Raw genomic sequence first — 15,430 nt, 5'->3', positions numbered from 1 at the left:
TCTGAGTATACCGAATAACTAGGCTACCTGTCTTTACTAGCCTGTCTGAGATTTATTTTCTCTAGGGAGGCGTTGTCCACCCATACACTGAGCAGTAACTGGGACTGTCTTTTGTTCCTAACTATGCCATAGAATCATTATGTGGCTTGGGCAAGTGACCTGAATTATTTGTTCCCAAATTTTGTAAAGCATCATAAGTTTTGGATGAAAGGAAATAAAAAATATTAGAAACATGATGCAATATGCTCTGGAGGAATAAGCATACAGTTTTGAGTCTAAATTCAAATCTCAGCCGTACTATATATGATCTTGGGAAAGCTAGCCATGTATTTTCCTCAGTTTTCACATGTGTAATATGGGCATAAAGTTGTTTGTAAAACTGACTTAATTAAGCTATTAATATTTTATGCTACTTTGAACATAAAACACTAGTAAATGCTAAATAATATTAACAACGTGTATTATTGTACAGGAAGTTAAATGCAACTGTTTCTTCTCATGACAAAAAGGTGCAAAATAGTGGGGGGAAAATCCTTTAAAATGGGTAACAGCAGTGAATCTCATAACAGTTTATTTAGAAACTTGTGAGATTGAATAAATCAATTTGTTGTCATCTTCCATCATTTGAAAACGTTAACATACTTGTAATTTTCAGTCATTACATGATTGAGATACATCGTCATCAGCAAATACAGTTGTTCATCTTTTATTATGTTAAACGTAGTGGTACCAACCTCCCTTCTGTAACTCCATTGAAGCGAAAGGACTTTGATAGTTCTTGGAATATCCAGTATAGTGAGTGAACTTGTTACTGCTTGCCTCCAGTGAATGGGAGTTTTCTGTGTGATAGCAGGATGCTAGCTCCCTAAAACTTCCGCCCATTCATCCATTCAGTCACTCTCCTGTGAGCTGTGCAAGCCCTAATTTATCTTTGCAGGTTAACAGTAGGGGCATCCCAATCTCCAACTCTCTTTGAATTGTTTGTCTTGATGATCAGCTCTTGACACTGGCTGTTTGGAGATTTCAGATGTTCTGCTGCCAACAGTGTAATGTTCTCCAGTTTTTCCTTAAAACAATGCTCTCCTAATCTCACATTTGTGAGCACTCTTAATAAAAATGTATGTTTAACTAGATGTGAGAGAAAGTGGAGGAAACTCATGTTTTATAAGCAGTTACGTGAGTCCACACCTATCAACACTTACTCTACCTTAATGTATGTTTCCAAATTCAGTCTGTTGCAAAGACAGTATCGCAAGAACCAGGATTCATACATTCATGAAAGCTCCTAACTCCCCAAGGGATTTCCAAAGCAAAAGGATGCAAATACCTTTCCTTACACTCTATTAACTGAAACAATCTTTTTGTCCTTATTCATAGCCAGTGTGATCTCTTGCCTGCTCTCATGGTTTTTTTTTTTTTTCACCATCATATGTTGTGAGCATTTGTAATTCTTTCATGATTTTTCATTGGCGGGTCTTAGTTGTGGCAAGGGTAGAAACAGAACCACGCATTACCTCACCACAAGGGTGATGCCTCTTCTTTGCTTGAATTGGTCATTCCCAAAACTCACATGGCCTTGGCTAATTTCTTCTCCAAGTCCATAAGGTATATTTTCAATATAATACAATATTCCTTAAATATTATCCATATATACATCTTGCAGTGATTGACCCTTGAAAAAGTTATGAGCTTTCTGTAGATTCCTTCTGTTACATCTGAAATAAGCTGTAGCTCAGAAAAGCTTATGCCATAATTAAATTTTTAGTCTTTAAGGTGACATTGGACATATTATTTTTGCTGAAACAAACTGACATGACTGCCTATGAAATCTGAATTTATGAATAAATATTCTCTATGATGTATTGGTTTAATGTGTTAAGGCTGGGGTAAGAAATGTTTGCAAAGAATGGAAGACCCCTTACCAAAGGGTCTCTGTCACAGACTTACACAAGGGGTATTTTTTTTTTCTTCCCTTTGACATACTGTACTTGGGATGCTTGTCCAGCCCTTTTCCTTCCTGGAGGAAGTTTATTTTCTCTCATGAAGTGCTGTATGGAGCTCTTTCCACCACTGCTTACTCTTTGCTGCATACAGCTACATTTTTAACCAGTTAAATAAGATAATTATGTAGAAAGTATTTCCCTCTACAAACCTATGTAAAAATTCAGAATAAAAAGTCTTAAGAGTGATTTGATCAAAAATGATTTACTTTTTCAAAGTATGTATTTTTTTTTTCTTTCCAAAACAAATCTATACGTGTTTTTTCTCCAGAATAAAACAACCTTAAATGTCATTAGCTTGAGGCCCTTAGGTAGATCATAGTGAGAGGTTCTTTGAAAGTAGTTTAGTTGGCAAACAAATATGTGCGGCTCAATGCTCATTAACAGAGAATCATAGAAGAGACCTTGAGAGTTCTAGTCCCATCCCCTGCACTCATAGTATGATTAAGTGTTATTTGGACCATCACTGATCGGTGTTTGCAATTTGTCCACCTGTTCTTAAAAAAACTGCACAAATTTCCTCGGCAATTTATTCCCATTGTTTGACAACCCAGAGGGTTATGAAGTGTATTCAAAGGTCCATCCTAAACTCCATTGCTGTAGTATAAGCCCATTGCTGCTTCTTCTATCATTAGAGGTTTAAAAAGAATAGTTTTTCTCCCTCCTTGTTATAACTTTCCAGGTTGTAGAAAACTTATCATGTCCCCTCTCTTCCATGCCAAACCCAATTTTTTCAAGTTATATTTTCTAGACATTTAATCATTGTTGCTTTTGTCTGGACTTCTTACACTTTGTCCACATCTTTCCTGATATGGTTTCCAGAGCTGGATACAATATTCTAGCTGAGGCCTAATCAGCATGAAGTAGAGTGGAAGAGTTACTTCTTGTGTCTTACAACACATCTGCTAATCCATACATGAAGCTAATGAAGTTGGGTTGGTGGCAGGAGGGAATGAACCTGCAACCTTGGGGTCTAAAGCCATGGGGTCTACTGCACAAGTTAAAAGCCAGCTGGCTCTTGGCCAAGTCTGTAGAGCAGAGGCTTCACTCTCCTTTGTCAGTGGTCTCAGTGCTTCTGGGGTTACACATACCAGAATTTTGCAAAAAAAAACCAAACAACAGTGTTACACCGTTAACTCCTATTTTTAGCCTTATGGTTGCCCACTTTCTAACCACAGAAAACCAAACACCCTCTGCCCTTTCCGAGAGGTTTGGCCCCACACAAGCTCCATCCCTGAGCTTGGGCAGGATGTTGTGGTGTTGGAGAGGTATGCAGCTTCTGGCTGGGGGTGCATATCTGGGATGGGCCTGGAGGTGACTGGTTTGGGGTGTAGGAGGGGGCTCCAGTCTGGGGCAAGGGGTTGGGATGATAGGAGGGTATGAACTCTGGATTGGGGGCGTGGGACAAGACTCCTGGCTGGTGCAATTCCCGGCATTGCTTTCTGCATCTGTCACGAAAAAGCTGATGCCAAGCAGGCCCACTAATGGAGGTGTGGGGGAAGGGGCAACTTTCCCAGGGCCTGGTGATACAAAAGGGCCTGGAGCTCCCAGCAGCTGCCACTACTGCAGCAACAGCTGGAGCTCCAGACTCTTTAAATCATTGTCAGAGTGCAGCACAGTATGCTGTAGGGAGAGGGGTGGGCGTGGGCGTGCGTGTGCTGTGGTGGGGTTGGTGCTGAAGCAGTGTTGCACCCAGCCTTGACCCTTCTGCACCTGCAGCACGCTCCCCTCCCTTCCCTCAGTCTTGCCCAGGGGCCTGGCAATGCCCTAGGTCCCTGTTTCCCCTATGTGCAGGGAGGCTTTATCTGTGCTCTGCACTTGGACGCACAGGTACAGCTCCCACTGGTTGTGGTTTCTAGCCAATGGGAGTTGTAGAGTTGGCATACTGTATGATGGCTGTGCTCACAAGTGAATCCCTCATTTCTGGCTTCCTTGGAGAGCCTGCATCCCTAATTACAGCCCCCATCTCCTCCTGCCCTCAACCTGTCTCCCTCCCGTGAAAGTAAGTGAGGGTGGAAGACAGGGAGCCACCCAGGGAGGGGAGATTGTAGTGGAGGAAGGCAGGGCCTCCGGGAAGAAAGCCTGACGCGGGGGTTGGGATTTGTGCAGTTTGAAAACTGGCAACCCTCTGCTATAGGTGTGATAGTCACAGTGTGCCTGACTTTCCTGGGAATTGTGTGTTTTGTTTGCAAACTTCCTGGGGCAGCTTCCAGGGTTTATGGGGCTGGTACAAAGCTCATGCCAGGGTCAGTTTTAGCACATCTGCCCTCGGCGGGGCGGGGCTATAGCCTGAGCCAGCCCCCGGGCCCGTTGTATGGCTACTGTGTGACCCTGCCTCCCAGCCCTGCACGGCTGTTAGACGTTCCCCTTCTCCCTAGAGGAGGCGGAACGCGGAGACAGGCCGGACCGGTCGCTGTGGCGTGCGTGTTGCTGCGGGGGCGCTGTTAGGAACGGACCTGTGGTGTGCGAGGGGTAGAGGGTAGCTATGGCCGGTTCCGCCGCTGTAACTGCCCCCGAACCCAACGCCCCCCGGAGGCTGAATGTGAACGTGGGGGTCCTGGGGCACATCGACAGCGGCAAGACAGCGTTGGCCCGGGCTCTTAGCACCACCGGGTCCACTGCCGCCTTCGACCGGGCCCCGCAGAGCCGCGCTCGGGGCATCACCCTGGACCTGGGCTTCTCCTGCCTCCGCACCCCGCTGCCGCCGCACCTGGGCCCCGGCCCTGGCGAGCTCCAGCTTACCCTGGTGGATTGTCCGGGACACGCCTCCCTCATTCGGACCATCATTGGAGGTACGGGGAGGGGGGCAGTGGCGGGGTGTTCGGAGGCTGGGGGGGGTGGATGGGCGACAGGACCCTAAGAGAGACTGTGACTCTGGAGGGGGGAGGTCGCCTCCACCCACACATGTTGGGGGATCTGCTCCTTAGGGAGCAGCAAATCCGGCGGTGTGGGGGGCGGGGGCGCGAGGAGGGGAGTGTGACTGGTGGTCTCAGCTCCCGCTGTGTGGATGTGGGTGTCATTCCCCAGCCTGAGTGGGGTGGGGGATCTTGAAATTTAAAGGTCGTCTTGTGTATAGTGGGAGGGTTGATAAGTTGGAAATAACTTCGTGCCAGAGCAGGGAAGGGTTAAAACTGTACAGATGCCGAATCCTTCCAATGGTGACACTATCCGTACCAGCAAAAAGCTTTTTTGTTTTTGTTATAACTTTCTATACTTGGGTATTTACTAATATAACAATGTTATGAAAATTTGTATTCTGAGTCAACATTATTGTACTCACAAAAGTGTAGCCCTGCCCTGTATGGAGTTGAGAGCTTATTTTTGTATTTGGGAAGGAATAAACTAAGCTAAAGACAGGTCTTAAACTGATGTAGCTAAATCCATGCCAGGGTTTATATCGATATAACTTGCAGTAAAAATTTGCTTGTGTAATCAAAATATTTTATAGCTTCAAAACTGGTTTGTAAACCAGTCAGTTTTGCTTGTGGTAATCTGTGTGTTTGTTTGGTTTTAAATTCTTTAATGATGGAAACGTTGTGACAGTATTCATGGATGTAGTACAATTTCTCTCTCAAATTTCTTGGACTCTCACTTATTTAAATTGTGATGTTTTAATGGTCCTGCTGCTGATGTGCTCATATGTACACATTTCTACCCAGACTGAAATGTTCTTAATATTTGTCAGACTGTAGAAGTACTGATATTAAAATATGTTTTGTTTTTTTTTCCAGCTTCAGTTCTTTTAAAATGTTCTTCTTCAAAGCAAATTTGAGGTGAAGGAGACCGACTTATTTCACTATCAGACTTTAAAATAAATTCACATTGTTTTTAGGGGTGTGTGGAGTGGGGATCTTCCATTCCATGAGCAGGTCTTAAATCATGTTTAGAGCTTGCATAATGTTTTTTTTCCCCCTTGCTATAAAACAGGTGATTTTTTTTTAAGGCTTTCCAAAAGTGCTTGATAATTTACAGAATAACTGATTATTTGCTTCCCAGGCAACTATAAAAAGGGACATAGTTTACATTGGTGCTTCTTTTAAAACAAATTGCACAGAAAAAAAATATTATGTACTGAGGAATCACAGTTATGTGGCATGATGATGCTAGCATGTGAAAAAGGAACGCCTAAAAACATGCACTCTTAAAAAAAAAAAAATTGGTGCTTTTGAAAGGTGACAGTCCTGAAGACTACTAGTCAGATAAAAGGTGCAGTAAGAGCAGCCATAGTGCTAGCTTCTCTCAAGGTGACCCAGCTGATGATTCTTATTGCTAACCTATAGGGATCTTCTTTAGAGGTGAGATTGGTGTATTTCTCCTGCCTTTTCAGTCCTTAGTTTCTTTTTTCAAGATCCCCAACAGAGAACCAGTTAGTGGGACAGTTGTACAATATGGTCACTCATTTCCTGGGAGATGGATTGAGATGTGCATATTCAGCTCTTCAGTAGCATAATGGCAGCTGCACAAATTTCAAAGTGCAGATGGACAGTGTAGATATGGGCAGCTTCGAAATAAGCGCCCCACTTTGACATTCCCTTACTCTCACAAAACCAGGTGGGAGTAGGGGAATGTCGAAGTGGGGTTCTTATTTTGAAGCTGCCTGCATCTACACTGCCAGTCAGCAATTTGAAGTCTGCACTTCTAAATTTGTGTGGCTGTCATTATGTTAATGAGACATTTAGTATGCATGTGAGCGCCTTGTTAGCCTACTTTGAATTGCCTCATTATCGTACCCCCTCCAACAGAAGAGGGCAAGTGTAGAAGCAGCCTTTGTCTAGTGTAGACCTAGCCTAAAAGATTTCTAGATGAAAGGTGTCATGTAGGTAGAAAATATTAACTGTTTTATTAATTAATATGTTCTATTTAGACGTTTTTTCAGGGTGGAAATTCCTCCTTAAAGGGCTGATTGAAACAACCCATCCTTTAAAATCATGGTGTGTATAACTCACTATCTGAAAGGGAGTTTCGTAGCTGAATCCTGCATTCTTTCCTGTTCCTCCTGGTACATAGGGCAATGTTGACCTTGCAAATACTTTTCATGACAAAGTAAAAGAAGCCTCATTGGAGATGAAACCTTGATTTCAATGAATGCAGAATATCTGAGCAGTAACCAAATAAGAAGAGGAATGGAAGATGGAAGTAATATTTCATTCTGTGTGGTTACATCTTTCTTCTCATAGAGGTTGCCCTTGAGAGCAAAACATATCGAGTTTTAAATCAAAGAATATTTTACCTACATGCTAGGAATAGAAAATGTTAGTTCCAGCCATGATGCATTCATAGGTATTTATCTAGAAGGTTATAGTCAAGGTTGGAATACAATGTTGGATACAACTTTTTCCAGTTAGGCTTCTTAATAAATTACTTTTTAGTTTTTAATTTCACTTTTGTCCCAACACTATCAATCTGTTCACAAACTGTAGATCCCTGCCCACCATCAATGGAGTGGTAAGGGATTCTGAGTATCTGCATGTGGAGGACCACACCATGGATTTCACTTAGTTTCACTGTTCTCCCGTATAGTGCAGCTGCAGTTGTAACTTACAAGTGTGCACTTGTATGCCAAGTCTTCTCTCATAATTAAGAAGTCTCTGCACTGAAAAAAGTGCTATTTTCAGACAATTCTGAAATTAAAAGGCAACAAATGAGTCATGTTGTTACTGTGGATTATATATCTATATATTAAAATGCATAGCTTAAATATGTATTTCAAAAATGTATTTGACATGCTTCTTGTGGCTTTCATGGTGCAAGTGGAACTTCACTTCACATCTACGTTGTACCACACCAGGCCCACTGATAGGAATTCCAGGCCCCCTGCACAGCACAATGGGCCCCCAACCCACCTGCCTCAGACAGAGCTGCAAGCTCTCCCCCTGCCCAGGGAAACCCCAAATGTTATTCCCCTCGATCAGAGGACCCCCTGGTTGATCTCAACCCCATCCCCCCACCTGCTTGGAGGTAACTCTCCATCCCTCCTTCCACTCTCTGCTACTTACATCAAACCAGCACAGCTCTGCTCCTCAGCAGTCCTGTGCCCAGCTCAGTTCCTTCCCCCTCTGTCCCCTAGTTTCTCTGTGTCCAGCTCTGCCTTCCCCTCCCCCAGATCTGCTTCACATGTTCCTGTGCCCCGCTCAGGCCCTTTCCCTTTCTGGCCCCCAGACACCTTCTAAAAAGCTCTGTGCCCAGCTTGGCTTCTTTCCTCTCCTCCCCCCCACCCCCACACCTTTTCTGCCCAGCAGTCCTGTGTCTTTCCCTCCTTTCTCCCAGCCATTCCTGCCTACCTCTGCCCCATCCTGCTGCTCTTTTCCCTTCCCAGCCCAGTTCCTTGGCCCCCTTCAGCCATTGCTACTTGAAGTCCCATCTGGCTCTAACCCAGACTGCCCCTGCCCTCCATTCCCAGCCTGGCTCTCCTTTTTCTGCCCATTCACTTTGTTACAACCTCCCAGGCCCCCTCCTATGCTGCAGCTATGTGGACCTAAGCTCCGGGACTCCCCACAGTCCTACTACACTTCTACAGCAACACTATTTAAAGGACCCAGGCAATGGCAGCCCTGGGCCTCCTTAAATGTACTAGGCTCTGGTGTGATTGCGTCCTTTGCGCCCCCCCCCCCTTGGCAGTGGGGTGGGTGTCTTCAACACACAGTGACATGTGACTGTGAGAAAGACAAGTGATATGTTTATCAGGGCTCCCCTATGGGCAGTAAAATCTCAGACTGTCTTCTGAGTTGTAGCTGAGCACAGAATGGCTGCTACAATTACTTGCTCAGTCATTGTCCAACCACTACTTAGTCTTCGCTTTTGAAAATAGCACATGAACATAGTTAAAACTGATATTTACTTACAATAAGATTGTGACTTACAGAGTCCCCCTTTTTTTTTTCTGTTGTGTGAATGTTGCTTGTCATAACCAAGTCCACTACTTCTGCTTTAATGGTAAAAATGCTTAATAACAGTCTCTACTATTCATCTAGTGCGGCAAAAGCATATGGGGCAGTTTGCAAGTAGATGAAGGTTACTGAACAAAGAATCAAAGCCCTGAAAAACTTGATGTGCGTTCTTTATTTATATCAGAAACAGCGAAAAGCTCAGCGTAAAATTACATGACTAAAATTACATCTCACATTGGTAATTAAGCATTTCCCTGCCATTTAATGCCTTGTCGTTGTCTCTACAGTTGGATCTATGTCCTTATCAAGCTCACACATAGCAATAAGGCCCAATGAGAAGTGAAAAGGCAATTCGAGGAGTCATTCATTCTGTCCTTAAACTCATGCCTGTTTTCACTATTGAGGCTGCGCTACTTGATGGCAGTGGTGATGGGATATGGAGTGGTTTTGTTTTTTTAAAGTTGATATATATGTTTAGGCCAGTATTTCCCAAAGTGTGGTACACCTATCACTGGTGGTACACAAAGGGATTTTAAGGGGTACAGGGCAGAAAATAAATTACTAAAAATCAGGAAATAAGCTTTGGATGGCACTGGGAGAGAGGGTAAGCCAATAAGACTCAAGTCCTGAAAGGGGTACCTGAAAGTTTTAAGTTTGGGAAACACTAGTTTAGGCTGTTCGAGGGATTTTACTCAGTGTGAGTCAGTCTATGTGATGCTGCTGCTGCTTGTCTTGAAGTTTGGTTTTGTTATTGACAATCGTCTTAATGGATTTCTTGAAGCTGTCATTATCTTCCTCAAGGGAATGGGGCATATACATATGTCTGCTGTACTCTAAAAATCCTGTACATCCAGTAGGGTGCTGAAGGGATTTTGGAGTAAGTTCAGCAACAGAGGTAACCTGTAGAGAGGTTATGGAAGTTAATCTTCCAGAAGAAGCTCTGTCCCATATTTCATTTTAAGGCCACAATGTGTAGCAAAGTAGTTTAACCAGTAACAGATTTCTTACATGCTGCTGGTTAATTTCATGCCCTACAAAGGGTCAGCACACTAATACAGAAGAACATGATTACTTCACCCTAGCTCTCTTTCAAGACTACATACCTACAGTGAGGGATACTGAATGTTTATTTTAGGTACATAGTTTTCAGATGCACTATATCTACTTGATTTTGAATGAGCTGAGATGGCTTCACAAAGAACATTTAAAAATAGACTTTCTCTTTTTTTCCCCCCCGAAGTTCAAAGGACAGAGTAGTCTTATAGGACTTTAATTGGAAAGTTACTGCTTGACCCTGGTTGTTTAAACCTGCAGGGGAAATTTTGACAAACTTGTAGTTTCATAATCCGTATGCCTGTCTGAACCTTTGACCTTCTTACTTCATAACCAGAGCTTCATTGTCACCATTTGTCCCAGCAGTTCCTTTCAAAGAAGGCTGCCTTCCAAGTGTCTGTTTCCACTTTGCTGCTGTGTTCTCTTAAGGAAGGGTATTAATTCATACCTGATACATTTAAGGGGCCAGGACTTTTGAACTCACATAAGAGCTTGGGGAGGGGGAAATGAGCGTAGCAAAAGCATGTCTTGCAGATGCAAATGACTACAATGAAAACAGTCTTGGGAGATCAAGGGAAACATGGGCATGGTACCAAGGTTCAAATTTGGTCAGCTAGAGATTATTTGTAAGATTAATGTGGCAGTACTTTTGTTGTTACAAAATGTTTGTTTTGATTAATTTATTGTAAGATGATATTAATATTTATTCATACAAGTGTGTAGCATTCATCAACCTTGCAAAGAAAATACATCGCCTTTTAGTACAAAATCTTTTTGCCCTTCTTTGCTTCTTATGATAAAACTGATCTCTGTTTTACTGCAGTTCAGTTGACAAACAGAATTTTGCAAGACTGGCATCATTAAAGATTGATCTCTGGTTCTACTGTCCACATTCTTGCTCCGTAGGGAGTGGAGACCATTTGAGCTGCAAAGATAGCAAAGGATGCTCACTCCCTCTGGGAGTGAAGACTGAGAAAGGAAGGCAAATGTTTGCTGTCTGCAGCATCCGCTTTAGCACTTGGGAGAGTATGGAGTGGCACTGTTGCATCCTGAAAGAGCCATCTGGTTGAACTTCCTCAAGATAATAGAGGCTGGAACATTTGGCCTTCAGTGAGAGTATTATGAGGGGAAGACAGGTGGGAGCTAGTACCCACATCAGGGAGTCTGGTTGAGAGGGAAAGGTGTTCGTTTTATGAATACATATTCAATGTTGTTTTTAGCTTTTTAAACTCAGTACAAATGTCCATGTAATAAGTTGTTATAGATATTGAGCAGGCTGCCATAAATTTATTTGCATATGCTGCACTAAATCCACCATGTTTTTTAACTCTGCCTGTTGGGGAACAGTACTTAGTGGTAACCCTGCACTGACTCTGTGATCCAGAGTTTGGATGTTGAACACCGGTACGTAAAGTCTAATTAGTAGAATGGAAAAAGTAATTCAATGTAGCAGCTGTTAAAAGTTTTCTCTTTTTCTGAATGAGTGTTTCTGATTACATTTGTACATACATCAGAATCTATCGTGTGCTAATCCAGTAGCCTAGTGGCAGAGATCTCCCACAGCCATGGGAGAGACCTACGTTTGAACATAGGCCTTTTGCTCTTTGGACTTGCAGAGGTTAGGAATGCTATGGTGGCAGCTTGTTCTTCCTTGTTGAAAAGAGCATCTTTTATTTCTAAACAGCAGCCATTCTGGTCAGCTGAACAAGTGCAGTGCTAGATAAACTCTGGAAGACCATTGGCCCCCAGCTTGAGTAGGGGATGGTGGTTGTAATGAGCCTGGTGGGTGCTTTGAAAGTTTAAAATGAATGGAAGACCTATGACTATGAGTGAGAGGGAGAGAGAATGTGTTTGTGAAGCTGCATAGTAGCTGGCACTTTGGAAATAGTCTGTTAGTCTGAAAGGGTTCAAACTTGTCTGATACCTTAGCTGCTAGTACTTTGTTTTCCAAATTGCACAGCATGTCTATATATGGTTTACTTGTGCAACATAGCTGCACTCCAAAAATGGTTTTAAACCACTTTGAACTATATTTTTAAACTAGATACCTCCTCTCTCAAAACTAAAATTTAGATTTAAAAAAAATAATTTTGTAATATTCTACTGGTTCCTAACATTTATATGACAGCTTAGAGAAGTAACTTTAATGAATTTTTAAATGTGGGGGGGGAAGTGTGTGGTTTTGTTTTTTAGTACAACTGTGACTGTATAGAGAAGATGTGAAAGAGGCTGCTGGTATAAAACTGTTGCTTGCTTGTAAAAAGAAAAAAAAAATCCAGCCTTCTCTACTGGACATTATAGTGCACAAGAGGGCAGTGTTTGCTTACAATGCACTATCTTTAAGATAAATATAGTGGGTCAGCCTAAATGGAGTGACCCTGATTTTGAAATGAGACAATATATAGACTTTATAGTCAATCAGAACTCAAACATGGCTTAACTCTTCCCTGCCCTCAATGATTTATTCTTCGTTAGATGTCTTTGTAAACATTTTGTTGTCTACAACCTTTAGTGTTTGTACTACTTAAACAATCTGGTGTGTAATTTTGTAAATTCAATGGCAGAGGCTAAGGAGCATCCATAAAGGAGGCAAAACAGCTGCTTTTTAATTAAAAACAATTTGGTTGTGAGGATTCTTCCCCTACCCCCCATTAAAAAGTCAAATGTTGTGTGTGCGTTTTTTAAATTTAAAGACTATCCAATTAAATTGATAAAGCAATTAAAGATGCAGGAACCATGGTCCCGGGTAGTAACATATCCCCCACCTTGTATTTTTGCCTAAAGGTCATATAACAAAAAGCAAAAGCCAGGAGATTACATGTTGTCGCTCTTAGATCCATTCCGAAGTCCTCCTTTGTTGCTTAGGAGTTACAATATGGGGCTTGGGGTTAGCACGAGGCCTCTTTTTTACATAGGTATAGTGGAAGATTTTAAAAACAGAGCAGTGGCCTTGATATGGAATTTTCCTGATGTTTTCATTTGTATCATAATTTCAGTGTCTGAGCATAAATTTTATTATGAATTAATTTCATTTTCAATTTAATAAATGTCTATAAAATATTGTGTATTGACCATCTTATCAATTTTTTGTGCATGTAGGTCTTGCGATCTAAAGTCTTGTTACCCTGTGCTCTCCCTCCCCTGTTTTTTTTTTGGTGGAGGGGCAGGGTTGTTGATGCCGGTGTGTAGACTTGAAGTTTATGGTTTGCCTGTCAGAACCTCAAGTTCAGCAATTCCTAAGCTCTGTGCTGTAGCATGGAAGTGATAGTAGAAAGCAAATCCAGAAGATTTTCCCTTACTGTTTATGGATATGAAGAAGGATAAAACCAGTAACTCTTGATCTTTGGAGTTATACATGTAATAATACCTTGGAACAATATTAGAAATATTACTTCTTTTGCAATGCTCATTTTATTTATGTGTGTATATCTGTCCATATACTGCACATCTTGGTTTTGAAGTCATTGGTTTCTATTCTCATTTAAGGACATCTTTCTATATCTTAAATGTAAATTGTGAACAAGAGTGGTTTTATTAAACTTCGTTCTCTGATTTACATATCAAATGTGCTGCTACTAATCTAGAGATATTTTCAGTGTGTGTGTACATAGTGGCTGATATACAGCAAAATCGTACTTTGCTATTTGCCACAAAAACACAACTTCTCAGGAACCCTTTAATAACCAAGCACAGTGGACTTGCCAACGAAGTCTGTTAGTTGTTCATTCATTCTCTTGAGCTAAAAAACAAAATTTCTTTGTTCCATCATACTGTGTACTAGCATTCACTGAATAACTACATAATGTCACCCCTGCCCCTTGTTGCTGCTTGTCTTAAATTAGTTTGTAGGCAGTATGGGGCAGTGTTCAAGATTTTTATCTGTTGGGTTCTGTTAAGAAAAACAATAATATAGAGATGTCTTATGTTAAGAGCTTGATACTTTAAATCTATTACATTTCGCATACAATATGAAAGATTACAATTAAAATGCAGTTGTCAGACCAAATGAACAAAGTAAAATTTCTAATTTTGTGCTTTTGGTGGTGGTGAATGGGTGTTCATTTGCTAAATGGTACAATTTAGTAATTTTCAATAGTCTGTGAGTGGTCATTGTGGATTAGCAAGTTTCTGCTGTAGTCCTGCATATGCCTCCTGGAGCTTGGTTTGGAGATGGCCCTCAATTAGAAGCTGCTAGACATAGTTATATGCTATAGGATACTGTACTTTTTTATTAGAAAACAGGTTGGGATTTTACAAGTGCAAATAGCTTCACTTGAAGAAGGCATGGGCCTCTTTTGTGAGTGTGTTTCTCTTTTCCTTTTTTTTTTTTGCCTTACAAATTATAATGTGTAGTTTTAAATGAGATTTGCAACATATCTTCCGTAAATGTCATCTAACAAAGAAAACAAACTTCAAATTTCCTTTGGCATTAAAGCCCATAGATAGAATAAAAATGTTTTTTGTATAGGGCAGATAGTTATTTTCTGTCTTGGATCCCTGAGGCAGGACTAGCAAACTGAAGAACAAGGACAGATGTTCTTTGGTGCTAATTTCTAGCTGGATTCTTGAATGCATTATATACTGTGGGTCGTAGCTCATAATGGAGCAAAATTAAGTGAGAACTACTGCAAAGAAATATTTGGTCAACCCATAGGATAGATATGATGGAAAAGATACTGTGCATTCTGTTAGAAAATTTTTTCAGTGGTTTCTGTAAAATTAAGATAAAACAGTAATTTTGAAGAACTATAATAGTAATTTTAATAGTAATTTTGGAATAGTAATTTTTATATATAAACAGTTTGCTTCCATAAGTACTGGCATTTACTGTACCTATAATGATTTTTATTTCCCATCTTGTTATCAGTACTTTTACCAAAATGTTCTTGCACAGCCTATCTAATCTCTTCAAGTGAACAGCAAATGATTAGTGTCAGCTTCCAATTTAAATTATGATCTCTGTTTCAAACCCAGCCTGACTAGTTCTGCATCAGATTGTAATTATCAGCATTAGCAGCATTGGCGTGGTTATGATCAGACAAACTCGTATGTGTGTGAACGTGACAACACAAGAAGAGTTTGTGAATAGGGAAGGAAATGGAGTTCATGAAAGAGAAAAGTTCTAGAAACTGCTGTTGAGCATGCTTTTGTATTAGTGGGGAGAGAGTTTCTTAGGGTATAAGCATCAGATCTGAAATATTTATATTTGAATCTTAGTAAGGTCAACTTAAATATTGAGTCTGTTTTGGTATGTCTATGGTCTGAAGAAGTGGGTCTGTCCTATGAAAGCTCACCTAATAAATTATTTTGGTAGTCTTTAACAGGCTACTTTACTGGTTTTTTTTGTTTTGTTTTGTCCATCAGCTTTTTTCCGAAAGAGGTGAGTTTCCATCCGTTTACTGTTTGAGGTATATTTTGTATTTGTACAAAACTTTAGTTTTATTTCTTTTCATCCACTTCTTGATATGGTAAAAAATGCATCTTCACACT

The 15,430-nt window shown here is 41.1% G+C and overlaps 1 protein-coding gene across 1 annotated transcript in view; it reads left to right on the top strand.

Moving 5' to 3' along the window:
- Positions 1 to 4,428: 4,428 nt before the first annotated feature.
- EEFSEC (eukaryotic elongation factor, selenocysteine-tRNA specific) overlaps positions 4,429 to 15,430 on the top strand; it is a 170,857-nt gene continuing 159,855 nt past the window's right edge. The window contains exon 1 of the mRNA XM_075005776.1: positions 4,429 to 4,792. Within this exon, the coding sequence (XP_074861877.1) occupies positions 4,486 to 4,792 (307 nt within the window). The 5' untranslated portion in view covers positions 4,429 to 4,485. The remainder of the gene's footprint in view (positions 4,793 to 15,430) is intronic.

Source organism: Carettochelys insculpta, chromosome 11 (assembly GCF_033958435.1).
Source record: "Carettochelys insculpta isolate YL-2023 chromosome 11, ASM3395843v1, whole genome shotgun sequence".
Taxonomy (NCBI): Eukaryota; Metazoa; Chordata; order Testudines; family Carettochelyidae; genus Carettochelys; species Carettochelys insculpta.
Note: the sequence above shows the minus strand (reverse complement) of the source record. Positions and strands in the feature narration are given on the sequence as shown.